Source organism: Aegilops tauschii, chromosome 5 (assembly GCF_002575655.3).
Source record: "Aegilops tauschii subsp. strangulata cultivar AL8/78 chromosome 5, Aet v6.0, whole genome shotgun sequence".
Lineage (NCBI taxonomy): Eukaryota > Viridiplantae > Streptophyta > Magnoliopsida > Poales > Poaceae > Aegilops > Aegilops tauschii.
Genome location: NC_053039.3, coordinates 556022131 through 556039891, shown reverse-complemented (window position 1 = coordinate 556039891; position 17761 = coordinate 556022131). Strand labels below are relative to the sequence as shown.

The 17761-nt window shown below is 45.3% G+C and overlaps 1 protein-coding gene across 1 annotated transcript; it reads left to right on the top strand.

Moving 5' to 3' along the window:
- The first annotated feature begins 2175 nt into the window (after nucleotides 1–2175).
- Nucleotides 2176–10496, top strand: LOC120965051 (uncharacterized). Its single transcript, XM_040390200.2, has 12 exons — nucleotides 2176–3268; nucleotides 4258–4393; nucleotides 5283–5501; nucleotides 5600–5823; nucleotides 6319–6393; nucleotides 6766–6837; nucleotides 8093–8172; nucleotides 8286–8364; nucleotides 8449–8690; nucleotides 8806–9607; nucleotides 9707–9935; nucleotides 10014–10496. The coding sequence occupies exons 1-12, from the start codon at nucleotides 2336–2338 to the stop codon at nucleotides 10031–10033; spliced, it is 3111 nt and encodes a 1036-aa protein (XP_040246134.1). The 5' UTR covers nucleotides 2176–2335; the 3' UTR covers nucleotides 10034–10496.
- The last annotated feature ends 7265 nt before the right edge of the window (nucleotides 10497–17761 follow it).

Here is a 17761-nt window from a genome sequence, read left to right as displayed (position 1 = left end):
CCGGAGGAGATGAGGATCTCCTCCTTCTCAGAGGAGCCGACAGTCGTGGATCTCGGGGGCCCCGGAGAACGATGGCGGCAACGCTAAGATCCGAAACAAGATCCGGAGCCGCCACTGCATGCCTGCGCAGAGAACCATGACTTTGGCATGGTGTGGACACGGTGGTCTGGATGACACCGGAGTGGAGAGGATCGGAGAGGCTGGGAGTGGAGAGGAAGAGGAGTGGTTCGGTTCGGCACGGACGGCGTCGGTGCCCTACTTAAATAGGTGTGACCAGGCGAACAGATGGGAATCCGACTTCAATGCGGCACAACGACCGGAGTAGGCTTCTCAGTCACTGCCCCAGCGTTGGACTGGAGTCACACGCTCTCTAGCCGCGTCGCTCTGGCTGGCATCAATATTATTGAGTCAAGTCTGCTTTGGAGCGACGCTGACCGACATGAACGCACGACAACTGTTTCGCGCGAAGATATTTTCTGCGTGGGATCGGTGTGTCTGACGTGTATGTGGTAGTGGGCCGGAAGCCCACAAAGCCCCTTTGATTTACTGAAAAATGGACAACTGGACTGGTCGACGGACCAATGGGGTGCTGTGTTGGATGACAAACTGTGTCTGAATCGCTCGGGCCAGATGATTGCAGGCGGTTTTATGGTCCGCGTTGGAGATGCCTTAAGCTTTGTTCGTGATGGAGTGGCCAGTTTGAAAACCGTCTCGCGTGTGAAGTCTATTAACTAGATGGGCATGTGTATAAATTGCACTTGACACCAACAAGATGGAGGATAGATGAAACAACTTCAAGGCTAAGCTCTAATCTGAACTGGAGTTATCACACGTACTTGTTAAATGTCGTAAGACTCAGAACAAAGTGTGTTACAAATCAAGATTGATCTTATGAAGGAAACGTTGAAATAATGAGCTACAACTAGGTAGTATAATATTTCGTAGGGCCTCTTTGGTTCACATGAAAAATGTAGGAATATGAAATTTTCCTATGATGATAGTGCTATTCACGCCTTTGGTTCAAAGAATTAATGGGGAAAAGGAAAATAGAGGGAATTTTCCTATTCCTATAATGGTATTATTCATGCATTTGATTCAAATAACTGAGGCAAAGAGAATTCGAGGGAATTTTCCTTTGATCTCAATTTCAAAGGAAAAGACATGAATTCTCACGTCAATTTGTTGCTCAACTTTAGTTTCCTATGCATGAAGAATGAGATTAAGATCTTTAGTGGCATAATAAAATTCTAACAATATATTTTATGGGAGTTGACTTTATTTAACCATTTGTATTAGCATTATTGTGTAGCAAACACCTAGATTGACAAAACTTGTATGTTTACTAATCTTATGTTTTCCACATGCATTTTTATTTTATCTATGTGTTGTTACTATTTCTGCGTTTTCAAAATCCTGCGAACCGAACATCCCTTATTTGTTGGGATTGTGAACCGAACATTGCTTGATGATGGCTGTTAGGTGTCTGGCGTCGGGCCATCAACGGTTCAGTTGGTGGCTAGCGTCGGCGGACAGCGGTGCAGCGGGAGAGAAGGAGGACGTCGTCTCGGCCTATGGAGAAGTGGCGTCATCGTCGAGTCGCGTCGGTTGTTGGGTAGGATGAGGACCAGCGTCGGCGGAGTCACCACTCACCAGTAGTCCAATACATCGGGTGAGATGGAGACGATGGCAAGCGACCTAGCGTCGTCGTGGTGCAGATGCGGACTGTCGGCGAACCGCGGTGTCGACATGGGGTGGTGTGGCGACGGTGGTGGGGCGTGCCGGCGTGGGGTGGGATGACGGCGGGGGCAGCTATGCTAGGGCAGGGAGGCGGCCATGTGCAGCGGGGGCGTGGTTTTGTTTGGGAGGGCGGGGAGGGGAATTTTGGGCTAGGCCTTCTCTCCCTGTGCGGGACTTTTACCGGGTTGGCTAGTTATTTCGGGCTATTCGGGTACAATGGTCTTTTACCCGAATTAAATTCGGGCGATATGGTGTTCGGGTTATGCGGGTTTTTTGGGTATCGGGTTTTATGCGCGGCGTGAATCTAATCGGACGGCTGGCTGGGGCCCGACCGGCCCAAACTTGGGCCGGCCGGCCGGCGCCTAGTAGTGGCCTTTTTGAAACCGGGCATCGCACCTTCTTTCTCATCCAGGCAGAACCTGAGCGAAACGCACTCACACCCCTCTCCGCCTCCGCCTCCGCCGCGCTAGGGTTTTGTCTCCACCTAACCACACTCACAGCCGCCTCCGCCTCCGCCGCATTTCGGCCGCGCTCTCGCCAAAATCGCCTCCCCGCATCACCTGTTCCTTCTTCCTCCCTGCTGCGCCCTCTCATCATCATGCTCTGCCTCGGGAGCGGCGGCGGAGACCGGAGCCAGGCGTACGGCGGCGGGCGGGGGGCGCCGACGGGAGGACGCCGAGGCGGGCGGAAGCGCACCGCCTTCGTGTGGCCGTCGGCATCACCGTGGCCTCACACGGGCGCGGACCAGCATGGGGTCGTCTTCCCCTGGCCCACGCCGATTTGGCCGCCCCTGGCGCACCCCTGCGGGCCTGCTCCGGGCGCATTCCCCGCGTCCTCACCGGCCCGCCCACCCCCCGCTTCCGCTCCACCAACTCCGGTGCCGTCGTCCGCGACTATCGGTAAGGAGCTCGAGGAGAGACCGTTCCCCTTCGTCTTGCCTGCGGCGGAGAAGGCGCCCGCGGTCGCGCCGGTTTCCAGGAAGCAGCTCGCCCGACCTGCCCGTCTCGGGGCCGGGACCGTCGCGATGATCCGCCCGAATCGCAGGCGCCGGGCGGGAGGGCGCGGCGCGCCCACCGGCTTCCCTCCGGGCCCGTCGGCACCGCCATGGCCTCACGAGGGCGTGTACCAGCACGGCATCGTCTTACCCGGGACCGCCGCGACGATGCGCGCGAACCACCGGCGCCGGGCGAGAGGACGCGGAGGTGGCCGCGTGCCCACCGACTTCCTGTGGCCGCCTCCAGGCGAGTCGGCACCGCCGTGGACACACGAGGGCGCGTGCCAGCATGGTGTCGTCTTCACCGGGCCCGCGCTGACTCCGTCGGCCCGGGCGTACGCCTACGCGCCCTCTTCTACGCCCTCGCCAGCGGTCGCGTCGTCGCAGGCGGGCCTGCCCGCGGCGGAGAAGACGCCCAAGGTTGACACCGCGCTGGTCTCCAAGAAGGGCCCTGCCCACCTCTCGCGTCCCGGGGCCAGGAACGTCGGCGCGAACCGCTTGCTCATCAACGTCGGCTACAACATGTTACCCTGCTATGTAAGCTACCTCCCGAAACCATCACACCCATATCAGTGCATACTCTACTTGTATTGTTCAGGTCTGATGCTTCCTGGACCTGGAGAATTTCTTGCTATTAATTTCTGCCCGCTGCGCTCAATCATCTACTAGGACGACTGTGATACTGTTGTTTTAGCAATTTCTCCCGTTTTCCTTTCACTGCTTCGATGTTACCATGCGATCTGTTGTTTTGTCAGCGCGTTAATTTTGGGGTCTTCGATGATGGATCTCTCTAGTTATCATGTACAGTGGGAGTTTCGTTAGAGCGAAACGGAAAGCAGTAGACAATGGCATCATTTCCTTTTGGTTCGTGTGAATTAAGCGGTTTTGTTGCTGTTTGATTGGACAGTAGTGGTATTCGTCGGCGTACACACGATGTATTTTTTTTGTCGCAGCATTAATTTCATGCAATTTTATGGGGTGTCAAGTTTTGGAACTTGCTTGCTCCACAGCCTGGTGGCTACCAACTTAGGGAGGAGAGTAGCTTAGCTAGCTAGAAGCACATAAGTTTCCACGGCGTCACTGCTACGCTAGGAATTGGGAGCAACTGAGGTTTGGGATGCAGATTTTGAGCTACGAATTGGGTCAGCAGCTATGCTGCTGTGATCCTAACCGAGATTTAGAACAATGCTCAGCTTAGTTATCTTTGTACCTCCCACATTTCTTTGGAGAAGCTTGAGCTGTGATTTGGTCAATATCTGCTGCTCAAGTGCTAACCGGAAGAAATGGATGTGGGTCAATGATTTTAGATGTGCAATGAGTAGCAGCTTTGAGAATCTAGTCACAACTACCTACGGCAGGAAATAGTATGGTTTGATTATTAGAAAGTTGAGCCACACGTCGCAAAGTATATCTACTCCATCATGGTTCTTGTTAGCATTTCAAATACTGTACTTGCAGAACTTACATCTCAATATTGGGTGAATAGACTGATCTAAAGCAATGCATTCAATCAAAAACATTTTCAGGCCCCATGGCCCAAGATCACTCAAGCAGATGTCAGGAAATATATGATTGTGTTTATTAAGGTCGACAGAGATGGAGATGGGAAGATTACTCCTGAAGAGGCAAGGAATTTGTTTTTAAGTTGGCGGTTGCCAAGAGGTAGTGATTCTCTCTTCCATGTATACTTACCATATTTCCTTCCAGATACTGTGAATGATGGCCAGCATGCTCTTTTTGTGTGCCTGTGAACTTGGTAGATTACAGTAATTTAAGCAAATAACTAGGTGGTAGTTATATGCAGGGTGTAACATGCAAAAAAGTAAATCTGTTTATGTAAGTTCAAATTCAAATTTTAGTTCGAAAAGGCATCCTGCTTTTGCAGTTATTGCTCTTTACTTTTTTTGGCCATGAAAATTGCCTTTTAGATGACTAGTTATTTTGTTACATTTTTCATTAGTTTGTCTGCATTCCAAATTCAGTGGCTGCTGGTGCCATGCTACTGGGGGTCATGTTACTGCTCGTTATCATTAGACCTCTTTTTGCATGTACCTATACCTACAAATATGCATTTATTTTATTAACTTGCTCAGTTATTTTCTTTTGCTAGATGCAATTTGAATTGACATATTTGATCATGTTTTATCCTGTCATCAGTATCCTATTGTTTCTCGATAGTCAAAGATGCGTTCTTATGTTTGCCTGCGATTGTATTATTGGAGTTTAGTGCCTCAGAGGGCTACCACAATCTTGTACTCCCTCCGTCCCAAAATAAGTGACTCAACTTTGTACTAACTTTGTACTAGAGCTAGTATATACTATATACAAAGTTGAGTCACTTATTTTGGGACGGAGGGAGTATATTGTTAGTTATTTCTATTTGCTACGTTTGGTACGGTTGATGAACAAACTGCATCAGATAAATACTGTCTGTGTTTGTTAGCTTGTTTTCCCACTGAAATTTACCTCTGATGCCCAATTCTCTCTGGACAGTGGTTCTTTTTGTTCCCTGCCAATAAGTTTCTAAAATTCTGCCCCTCTCCACTTATAGAGATCTTAAGGAAGGTGTGGGATTTATCCGACCAGGATAAGGATGGGATGCTGTCCTTCAAGGAATTTTGTTTTGCTGTGTACTTAATGGAGAGGTTCCGAGAGCAGCGACCACTTCCTGATGTATTACCAGATGGTATTTGGGCGGAGGGAATTTCACTACCCTCTACTGGCCAGTTTGCAGAAAACCCTAGTGGCCTGGCTCCCCATCCAAGTGCTGGTATTTATCTAAGGAAGCTGTTCTGTTCATTCTTTTGAGCACTAACTAATGAGAAAACCCCTTGTCACTGATCTGGTTTTGTTGCATACTTTCTGTAGGGGTTACAAGTAGAGCAATGCAAGGACCACATCCTGGAATGCCTCCTTCATCTGTGAAGCAACAACATCGAAGGCCTCTTCATTTTGATGATGATACTATGCAAACTGAACCACAAAAACCTAAGGTCCCAGCATTGGAGAAACATTTGGTTGGCCAGCTTAGCAAAGAGGAAGGAAATGCACTTGAAGCGAAGTTCAAGGAAGCTTCAGATGCCGATAAAAAGGTATTTACTCATCATGCTTAAATGCTTAATTAATGAAAATATTTTTGGATTTTTCACATTTAAAGTACTAGAAAAACAAAAGTAAATCCAAATTTATTCTGATTTGGCTCTCAGCAACTCGGTTCTTGTTCAATATTTTACATTCCATAGTTCACGAGAAATTAAACTTCTGTAGCATAGGGAGCATCTTTTTTCTCGAACAGCTCAAGCATCACATACTTTTTGAATCTTATCATGCAGTACAGGTAATAACTAAGATGTTTAAACCAGAATATATATATATATATATATTGAAGACTATAGTAATTAAATCATGTTCGGGTAAGTGTTTCACAGGTTCAAATTCATATTCTCATAGAATCATGGAAATGGTGATGCCATTAGATTTCTAGCTAAATTATCGCGGGGCAAAAATGCAATGTGGATTTGGAACATCATACATGCATTTAGGCTGTCCTGATGTGTAACATGAGCATGTTTTAAATCTTTATCAAGGTTCAAGAGTTGGAAAAGGAAATACTGGATTCCTGGGATAAGACTGATTACCATCGCACCAAGATGCAGGAGCTTGTAAGTACTCTATAGCAATATGCCAATATGCCTTGCTATGTAAATGCAAACATATATTCTGAGTGCAAGAATTAGGTCCATCTATATTGAGAAGCATAACTATTTGTATGTTTAGGAATCTTAGCGAGGTCTTCGTTGATTCAATTCTACTTGCATTTCTCAGTCTACTCGTTTAGCTGTTGGTACAACATTTCCATTAAATGATGTGATGTTTTACAACTATAAGCTGCAGCGTACTGTTCTATACCAATTGGACATATTTATCTCTATCATTTAGCTATAATACTTGACACCTAATATCAGCCATTCATATTTGCAAGTTGTATGTGTTCATGTGATTATGTCTGACTTGATTTCTTTATTTTGCCCTAGATTCTCTACAAGAGTAGGTGTGATAACAGGTTTAATGAAGTCTCAGAAAGTATGTCTGCTGATAAGCGTGAGGTAATGTTTTCTGTAATCTTTATTAAGAAAATGAGCTATGATATTCATTCTTCTGCCCTTTCGGGTAATTTCTGAAAGTGTGTACTGAAGCAAAAAGATAACTACAATGTTGTACTGTACTTCTGTACTGTTTTATATTGAGATGCATAACGTTGTACATATGCAAGCCTCCAGTTATTGCATGCTCTTGGAACAACTCAGGGTATCCAGTTTGTTGTTTTGGGGGAACTACACCTCCATGGAAGCAGTCTGCCTGTTTCATTGCAAAGACAATCATCTGACCTTTTTCTGTGGTTTCCTGACTTTCTCCGGCGATTCCACCGGGTTTTCGTTTCGTTTGCTTGCTTGTACGTGGCTTCCATTTTAATCAAAGCAGAAGGTACTTGTGCCAATGTCGTTTTTGTTGCCTGGTCAGTTTTGTTTGCAGCCCATGGACTCTGGCTTGTGCACCGTAGCTGTCTAGCTGCACGTTTCATTGGAGATTTTCTTGGCTCTCTCTGGAGTCTGGATGATGTCCGGAGTTAATTTGAACGTTTTGAGCTCGGTTTTCAGATGGATTTGAATGATCGATACATTGTGGGATTTCAATGAAGTGCGTTATGCCTAAAACTGATTCACTGCTCCCATACTTCGAAAATCTAGCTCAGGCAAAATGTATGCTTCGAGATTTTTGTACGAATGATTTCGATGCACAGTTTTTTTTAGAAACTATTTAGAGTCTTTGTTCTGAAAGTTTTGATACACAGTGTTCTTTCCCGCATGGTTTTAAATGTGATTCAAGAACGCCCATTCCAAGTGAAGATTTTCCTGGAGTCGAAATCAAGATTGTATCTGTTTGCTATTTACTTGCTAAATTTGCATTCGAGCTTATCCAATAGTTGTTGATTCCGTTTATTTTTTAATATTTACTTTTGCTTTAGTGGTTTCTAGGATCTGGTTGTTTTCCATCATGCATTGACTGAATTCTTTGGAATGTTACTTCAACATGCACTTCTCTACGCTTTTGAATGGATCAGTGAAATGCTTGAGTAGCTAGGTTTGTTTCACTTTGCTACGCTTTTGAATGGATTATGGTGCAAATGCAGTGAATCGAAGTATTTGAGTATGTTTAACATAGCTGTACAATTCAGAGGGCCAATTGTCTTTTATCTGTGTACTGAATCTAGAACAAATTGTCAACCTTTGTTTCCATACACAAGGATGTTGAAATGTGTTGATTGCACTGAAATGTTATTTATCTTTGCTTTGGCTGTAGGTTTCTATTAACAGAGAATCAAAATCAAGGCCTGTAGACATGCAAGAGTTTCAGTCCATTACCAACAATCATTGCTATACGTAATCCTCTCTCTCTCTCTCTCTCTCTGTGAGTGTGTATATGTTCTGTATTGTGTTATAATTCTTAACATGGTTTAACTCTGATTCATATTAACTCCTGCAATTCCCAACAGCAGCCAGCCTGTTAGAGAGGTGTCAATGTCGTCATCCTCACCATCCTCTAGCAGGATGATTGGGATCTCAAAAATTCAGGTCGGTGTTGATTTACGTTTTCTGTTTGGTATGCATATTTTGATTAAAAGCACTTCACTCATATTACTATCAAATTACTTGAAGGTTATTGTATATATTGGCAACTTTAGCCCGTTCCCGATGCAATTTGAAGACAATTCTACAATTGAGCACATTGTGTGTGCAGCTTTTCAAAAACAAAATATCAACAAATTTGATGCAATCATCCGAGTGAATAGCCGCAATGCTTATCTTCAGGATACATTGTCTTATTTGAACATTAATAACGACAAAGAGTGTAGTCTCTATATCGGTCCTCGGCTACGGGGAGGTCAACCTCCTTCAAGGTAAGATATCGGTCCTCGGCCATGATGTTTCCTTTTGTGCTTGTGCTTGTGCTTGCGCGGTCTGTTTTTTTCTTCCTGCTTTGTTTCTATGCATTAAATAGATCTTTTACTGCAGCTCTAAATGCCCTGTCCCTCCAAGTACTGAGTTATTCATCAAATATTTATCAAGGCTTGGGGATGAACTATTCGACGTGGTACTTCTTCCATCAGATCCAGACATAGACTTTGTCGGTATGGTTCCATATTTTGTTTCTCTGGGATTACAAGGTATTGAGATAGCTAAAATGCTTTTTGAGCTTCTTGAAAGTTACCATGAGAGACAGAAGTGTGTTTCACGTTTCATCTTGGCAAACCGTGATTATGATAGTACCTCCAAAAAATTACTGTTTAGAGGCGGTGTACGAATAGTGGATTTTGATCACAATAACTACTGCGAGAATATGTTTGATGCTGGCACGGTTTTATCTGAAATATTCCGGTTCGATGAGTTGAAGCTCCTGGCCGGTTATTCTGGAATACGGATACCACCTGGGACTGCTAACAATAATGGCAAGATCCCCAAGCTTGTACAGCTTTTGATTCATGACCTGCAAACTGGAATAAGAGTATTCCCTGGTGCTGGCATGAGCAAGCGTGCAAGGGCTTATTTCCGCTGCCATGTCGGTGTGATGACCCCGGCTGCACGCCTAGCCTTTTGGTTAACATCGGAGTTACACTTTGAATATATGGGCGGTGAGCAAGTTCTGGATGGTTTTATCGGTGAACTCCGTGTACCTGATTGGTCAACATATGCAATCCGTTCACCTGCAATGATGACAGTATATCTTTGGCGGAATTACAACACCTCCTCCATGGGATGCCAATTGTCCTGTTCGCGTAATTTTTTAAGTCATGCTCGAGAAAATTTAGGTGCCCTGGTAATTACTGAACCAGAACTTGATTATATTATATAAATATGAAGTCTAACATTTGCTTTCTAACTGAATTTCTTCTTGCATCTTTATTTATTTATTCAGATGTCAGAAAAACAGGCTGAGGCGTACCTGAACATTGTGTTTGAGTGGCTGTTGTACTACCTGCTGTTGAAGTCCTCGTTTCCAGGAGCGGTGATCAATTGGAACAAACGTCCTCTACCCCCGGCACTGCCGCCGCCGCCGCCACCTTATCCTGTGCCTGCTGGTCCAGCTCCAAGGCAACTCAAGTTCTCCAACAACTTTACGTTTGACCAATTGATTGATACGAGTGGTATGTATAATGTGGTGCGTGCTCAATATGCTTAAGGTTTGGTGTCTAATGATGATTACGTTTTTGGTTTGTTTGTAGGATACTTGGGTGACTGTTAGGATTGATCCTCAGAAAATCTTCTTGGCATAGCTGTTACAGTTTGTTGTGTTCTTCTACCCAAGTGGATTGGATTCAAACTTGTCCAGACTTTGTTACACTTGTCCAGTTTGTTGTCTATCATCTTGTATCATGTAAACGGCCAAATGTTGCAGTCCTAAACAAACTTTGTAATATAAACTTGAATAACCGGAGCCTTATCTTGTGCGTTCAACAGTGTATACAGTTGTGGTAAGTCTGATGATCTCTAGGAGTAACTGATTCTGGTAATTAATTGAGCTATTGCTTGAATAACTGGAACCTGCGTCTTGGTTGCTCTAGCAGAGTGCTATTACTTGCCTTTTCTGAAAGGACTATGTGAACTTTGTAATAAAACGTTGGGAGTATATTGTACGTGCTATTACTTGCCTTTTCTGAAAGGACTATGTGAACTTTTTAATAAAACGTTGGGAGTATATTGTAGTATTTTCCTATTTCTTGCCTTTTCTGAAAGAGGTATGCAATTTTTCTGGTTATGTAGCCATAAATTTGTAAAGTGTCAGTTTTTTTTATGTTTTTATTAACACCTCTAATTTTCAAAAAAAAAATCAGAGATTACTCACAGAAGTTTCTGTTGATTTCAAAATAATAATTATATTGTAGTCAAATAAATTACAGAAATTTGGTTTCTTAAGATTTGAGGTCCCATTTTCATGAAATGTTGGGGGCATCCGCAGGCTCATCCCGGTGGCTGCCGGATGACAAAGCATAGCATTGGATCATATCCCTATCTCCTCACATGGAAATAGCTTCAAATTGAAGGATTAAACTTTTGTGCACCTAGCCCTTTCCTAAACTTAATCCCTCGAGCAAACCCGACCTTTACATGGATACGTTTGTTCCTCTTCTTCCTTAAAAGTGGCCAACAACAATTTGTTGCCGCTAGAATATAGATGCTCATCGAGCGAGATGCAAGAAATGAATCGAGAAAGTAGGTGAAATTCATCCACCATGGATCACAGTTTTGGACACTTCGTCTGAATGAGTTCTTCTCCTCTTTTCTTCTAGACGACGGGGAAGACCAAAAGGTGAAAACAAAGTTTACTGGAATCTCATTGCAGATGGCAGGGGAGCTAGGCGGGGCTATGAGGATGTCGTAGCTGACGACGAGGTGGGCAGCGTATGGCTTCTCGCTTTTCTGCGGGTGGAGAAACTTTCGAGGAAAAAACTATTTTTAGGGCGGGTTGGAGCTTGGAGGGAAAGACTAGGGGCGTGTTTGGTTGCCTGCATATGGCCCAGCCTAGCCCGTGCGGGAAAGATTGAGCCCGTTTGGTAGCCTGTGTTCACTGTGCGGCCCGCATCGCACGGAACTTAAAGCACGTCCAGGCCAGGCCCAGCCGCCCAGGGGAAGCGCCCGAATCGGCAGTAGCTCGCGAGCCTGGCTCGGGCGAGGCAGGGGAGGGCGACGCGCTTCTCCCCTCTTGCGAGCAGGGAGATGGCGCGAGCTCGCCCGCGTCACCGAAAAATCGGCGGGAGGATTTCGGCTCACCTCCCGCCGAGTCCACCCCTATTTAGCCCCTTCCTCACCGCCCCAACTCCCGCCGCCATTCTCCCTCCGTTCGAGCTTTCCCGCCGACGCGCATCGGCACCGACGAGCAGGTAAGCGGCACATCTTCATCGGCCGGCGGTCCACGGTGTCCGCGCTCCTTCACCGGCCGGCGTTGATCTTCCACGACCGTCCCCCCTCGTCCTCGAGCTGCAGCCATGGCCTCTGTGAGTTCAATCCCCCTTTCTCTCAGTTCCTTCTAGCTAGATCTGAGTTGCAGCTAGGGTTTGATCTAGATGCATGGTTGATTAGTGGTCTGATCTGTGAGCTGATATGGTTGATTGCTATGCTGCGGTTGCAATTTGTGGTAGGGCTAGATGTTCAAGCATGTGGTAGGCTAGATTAGTAGTAGAGTTTGAAGTTGAACCTTGTGCTTGTGTTCATTCATGCTTAGATATGTGATTTGTAGCTATTGGTGGTCCATTTGTAGCATGTTGTTTGTTGTAGATATATGTTCCTGCTCATAGATCATCCGGTATGCTTAGTATGATAGCGATGAAGCATGTGCTCGCTATGATAGTGATGAACCATGTAAATGTATGCTCCTGCTTTCATGGGTTGTTCGGTATGTTGTGCGCTATGCTTACTGTCAATGCGTGCTACGATTGTAGGACATGACCACTCAGACACAAGATCTTAGTCAGGCCCTTGTCCTGTCCGATAGCCAGTTTGCTCCATCGTTTGTCGAGGACTCGCAGCCTATGTCCGAGATGGCACCTGATTCAGAGGTGTTTGCGTTTGATTCCCTCTATGTGCCAGTAGTGCTCGTTGAGCCAACTCCTGCTGCTGCTACTGCCGCTGCTGCCGCTGCACTCAAGGTAGCAGCAGCAAAGGCAAATAAGGATGGTAGGTCAAACAAGATGAAGTGGTAGCCGTTCATGTCCACGTTCGTGTTGAACAAGATGTGTGATCTCATCTCTAGTGAAGTTAGGACTGACAAGGGCTTCAAGGAGGTGCACTTGAACACTGTTGCGAAGCAGATGTTCGAGTTCTGTGGGCAGGAGGTGTCTGCCACCCAGGTGTACAACCACTTGAGGAAGTGGAGAAGTCGATGGATCCAAGTGTCCAAGTTGAGAGACCTTAGCGGCGCCTCATGGGATGAGAACACTTGCTCCATAGTTCTGGAGGCAGAGCACTACACCGGCCATGTCGCGGTTAGCTCATAGCCCTCTACCTTTTCATACTGTCCACCATTGCCTACTGATAATCACAACTAACAACACTTTTGTTTCATTCTTAGGACCACCCAAAGGACGTTGAGTTCCTCAACACACCCATACAGAACTACAACCAGATGCAGCACATCTTCTCCTTCGGGCTGGCAACTGGGAAGCATGCCATGGGCTCAGGGGAGCCTCTTGGTTCTCCCATGCCAGACTTGTTGGGGAACGTAGTAATTTCAAAAAATTTCCTACGAACACGCAAGATCATGGTGATGCATAGCAATGAGAGGGGAGAGTGTTGTCCACGTACCCTCATAGACCGAAAGCGGAAGCGTTATCACAACGCGGTTGATGTAGTCGTACGTCTTCACGATCCGACCGATCAAGTACCGAACGCACGGCACCTCCAAGTTCAGCACACGTTCAGCTCGATGACGTCCCTCGAACTCCGATCCAGCCGAGTGTTGAGGGAGAGTTTCGTCAGCACAACAGCGTGGTGACGATGATGATGTTCTACCGACGCAGGGCTTCGCCTAAGCTCCGCAACGATATTATCGAGGTGTAATATGGTGGAGGGGGGCACCGCACACGGCTAAAATATCGTATATCAACCTGTGTCTAGAGGTGCCCCCCTGCCCCCATATATAAAGGAGCAAGGGGGAGGCCGGCTGCCTTGGGCGCGCCAAGGAGAGGGGGGAGTCCTCCTCCTAGTAGGAGTAGGACTCCCCTTTCCTAGTCCAACTAGGAAGAGAAGGGGGGAAGGAAAGAGAGGGAGAGGGAGAGGGAAAGAGGGGCCGCGCCCCCCTCCCCTAGTCCAATTCGGACTCCTCATGGGAGGGGGCACGCCACCTCCTGGCTGCTGCCCTCTCTCTCCCCTCAAGGCCAACTAAGGCCCAATACTTCCCCGGGGGGTTCCGGTAACCCCTCCGGCACTCCGGTTTTATCCGAAACTTCTCCGGAACATTTCCGCTGTCCGAATATAGTCGTCCAATATATCAATCTTTATGTCTCGATCATTTCGAGACTCCCCGTCATGTCCGTGATCACATCCGGGACTCCGAACAACCTTCGGTACATCAAAACATATAAACTCATAATATAACTGTCATCGTAACGTTAAGCATGCGGACCCTACGGGTTTGAGAACTATGTAGACATGACCGAGACACCTCTCCGGTCAATAACCAATAGCGGAACCTGGATGCTCATATTGGTTCCTACATATTCTACGAAGATCTTTATCGGTCAGACCGCATAACAACATACGTTGTTCCCTTTGTCATCGGTATGTTACTTGCCCGAGATTCGATCGTCGGTATCTCGATACCTAGTTCAATCTCGTTACCGGCAAGTCTCTTTACTCGTTCCGTAATACATCATCCTGCAACTAACTCATTAGTCACAATGCTTGCAAGGCTTATAGTGATGTGCATTACCGAGTGGGCCCAGAGATACCTCTCCGACAATCGGAGTGACAAATCCTAATCTCGAAATACGCCAACCCAACAAGTACCTTTGGAGACACTTGTAGAGCACCTTTATAATCACCCATTTACGTTGTGACGTTTGGTAGCACACAAAGTGTTCCTCCGGTAAACGGGAGTTGCATAATCTCATAGTCATAGGAACATGTATAAGTCATGAAGAAAGCAATAGCAACATACTAAACGATCGGGTGCTAAGCTAATGGAATGGGTCAAGTCAATCACGTCATTCTCCTAATGAGGTGATCCCGTTAATCAAATGACAACTCATGTCTATGGCTAGGAAACATAACCATCTTTGATTAACGAGCTAGTCAAGTAGAGGCATACTAGTGACACACTGTTTGTCTATGTATTCACACATGTATTATGTTTCCGGTTAATACAATTCTAGCATGAATAATAAACATTTATCATGATATAAGGAAATAAATGATACTTTATTATTGCCTCTAGGGCATATTTCCTTCAGTCTCCCACTTGCACTAGAGTCAATAATCTAGTTTACACAGTAATGATTCTAACACCCATGGAGTCTTGGTGCTGATCATGTTTTGCTCGTGGAAGAGGCTTAGTCAACGGGTCTGCAACATTCAGATCCGTATGTATCTTGCAAATTTCTATGTCTCCCACCCGGACTAAATCCCGGATGGAATTGAAGCGTCTTTTGATGTGCTTGGTTCTCTTGTGAAATCTGGATTCCTTTGCTAAGGCAATTGCACCAGTATTGTCACAAAAGATTTTCATTGGTCCCGATGCACTAGGTATGACACCTAGATCGGATATGAACTCCTTCATCCAGACTCCTTCATTTGCTGCTTCCGAAGCAGCTATGTACTCCGCTTCACACGTAGATCCCGCCACAACACTTTGCTTAGAACTGCACCAACTGACAGCTCCACCATTCAATGTAAATACGTATCCGGTTTGCGATTTAGAATCGTCCGGATCAGTGTCAAAGCTTGCATCAACGTAACCATTTACGATGAGCTCTTTGTCACCTCCATAAATGAGAAACATATCCTTAGTCCTTTTCAGGTATTTCAGGATGTTCTTGACCGCTGTCCAGTGATCCACTCCTGGATTACTTTGGTACCTCCCTGCTAAACTTATAGCAAGGCACACATCAGGTCTGGTACACAGCATTGCATACATGATAGAGCCTATGGCTGAAGCATAGGGAACATCTTTCATCTTCTCTCTATCTTCTGCAGTGGTCGGGCATTGAGTCTTACTCAATCTCACACCTTGTAGCACAGGCAAGAACCCTTTCTTTGCTTGATCCATTTTGAACTTCTTCAAAACTTTGTCAAGGTATGTGCTTTGTGAAAGTCCAATTAAGCGTCTTGATCTATCTCTATAGATCTTAATGCCTAATATATGTGCAGCTTCACCGAGGTCTTTCATTGAAAAACTCTTATTCAAGTATCCCTTTATGCTATCCAGAAATTTTATATCATTTCCAATCAACAATATGTCATCCACATATAATATCAGAAATGCTATCGAGCTCCCACTCACTTTCTTGTAAATACAGGCTTCTCCAAAAGTCTGTATAAAACCAAATGCTTTGATCACACTATCAAAGCGTTTATTCCAACTCCGAGAGGCTTGCACCAGTCCATAAATGGATCGCTGGAGCTTGCACACTTTGTTAGCTCCCTTTGGATCGACAAAACCTTCCGGTTGCATCATATACAACTCTTCTTCCAGAAATCCATTCAGGAATGCAGTTTTGACATCCATTTGCCAAATTTCATAATCATAAAATGCGGCAATTGCTAACATGATTCGGACAGACTTAAGCATCGCTATGGGTGAGAAGGTCTCATCGTAGTCAATCCCTTGAACTTGTCGAAAACCTTTCGCAACAAGTCGAGCTTTATAGACAGTAACATTACCATCAGCGTCAGTCTTCTTCTTGAAGATCCATTTATTTTCAATGGCTTGCCGACCATCGGGCAAGTCAACCAAAGTCCATACTTTGTTCTCATACATGGATCCCATCTCGGATTTCATGGCTTCAAGCCATTTTGCGGAATCTGGGCTCACCATCGCTTCTTCATAGTTCGTAGGTTCGTCATGGTCTAGTAACATAACCTCCAGAACAGGATTACCGTACCACTCTGGTGCGGATCTTGATCTAGTTGACCTACGAGGTTCAGTAATAACTTGATCTGAAGTTTCATGATCATTATCATTAACTTCCTCACTAATTGGTGTAGGTGTCGCAGAAACTGATTTCTGTGATGATCTACTTTCCAATAAGGGAGCAGGTACAGTTACCTCATCAAGTTCTACTTTCCTCCCACTCACTTCTTTCGAGAGAAACTCCTTCTCTAGAAAGGATCCATTCTTAGCAACGAAAATCTTGCCTTCGGATCTGTGATAGAAGGTGTACCCAACAGTCTCCTTTGGGTATCCTATGAAGACACATTTCTCCGATTTAGGTTCGAGCTTATCAGGTTGAAGTTTCTTCACATAAGCATCGCAACCCCAAACTTTAAGATACGACAACTTTGGTTTCTTGCTAAACCATAGTTCATAAGGCGTCGTCTCAACGGATTTCGATGGTGTCCTATTTAGAGTGAATGCAGCCGTCTCTAAAGCATAACCCCAAAACGATAGCGGTAAATCAGTAAGAGACATCATAGATCGCACCATATCTAATAAAGTATGATTACGACGTTCGGACACACCATTACGCTGTGGTGTTCCGGGTGGCGTGAGTTGCGAAACTATTCTGCATTGTTTCAAATGTAGGCCAAACTCGTAACTCAAATATTCTCCTCCACGATCAGATCGTAGGAATTTTATTTTCTTGTTATGATGATTTTCAACTTCACTCTGAAATTCTTTGAACTTTTCAAATGTTTCAGACTTATGTTTATTAAGTAGATATACCCATATCTGCTCAAATCATCTGTGAAGGTCAGAAAATAACGATATCCCCCACGAGCCTCAATATTCATCGGACCACATACATCTATATGTATGATTTCCAACAAATCTGTTGCTCTCTCCATAGTTCCGGAGAACGGTGTTTTGGTCATCTTGCCCATGAGGCACGGTTCGCAAGTACCAAGTGATTCATAATCAAGTGATTCCAAAAGTCCATCAGTATGGAGTTTCTTCATGCGCTTTACACCGATATGACCCAAACGGCAGTGCCACAAATAAGTTGCACTGTCATTATCAACTCTGCATCTTTTGGCTTCGACATTGTGAATATGTGTATCACGACTATCGAGATTCATTAAAAATAGACCACTCTTCAAGGGTGCATGACCATAAAAGATATTATTCATATAAATAGAACAACCATTATTCTCTGATTTAAATGAATAACCGTCTCGCATTAAACAAGATCCAGATATAATGTTCATGCTCAACGCTGGCACCAAATAACAATTATTTAGGTCTAAAACTAATCCCGAAGGTAGATGTAGAGGTAGCGTGCCGACGGCGATCACATCGACTTTGGAACCATTTCCCACG

Excerpts from the sequence above, each read along its gene's own strand:
- LOC120965051 (XM_040390200.2), top strand. The coding sequence starts at position 2,336 with ATGCTCTGCCTCGGGAGCGGCGGCGGAGACCGGAGCCAGGCGTACGGC. Across the intron at positions 5,502-5,599 it reads GGCTCCCCATCCAAGTGCTG|GGGTTACAAGTAGAGCAATG; the intron begins GTATTTATCTAA and ends TACTTTCTGTAG. Across the intron at positions 6,838-8,092 it reads TGTCTGCTGATAAGCGTGAG|GTTTCTATTAACAGAGAATC; the intron begins GTAATGTTTTCT and ends CTTTGGCTGTAG.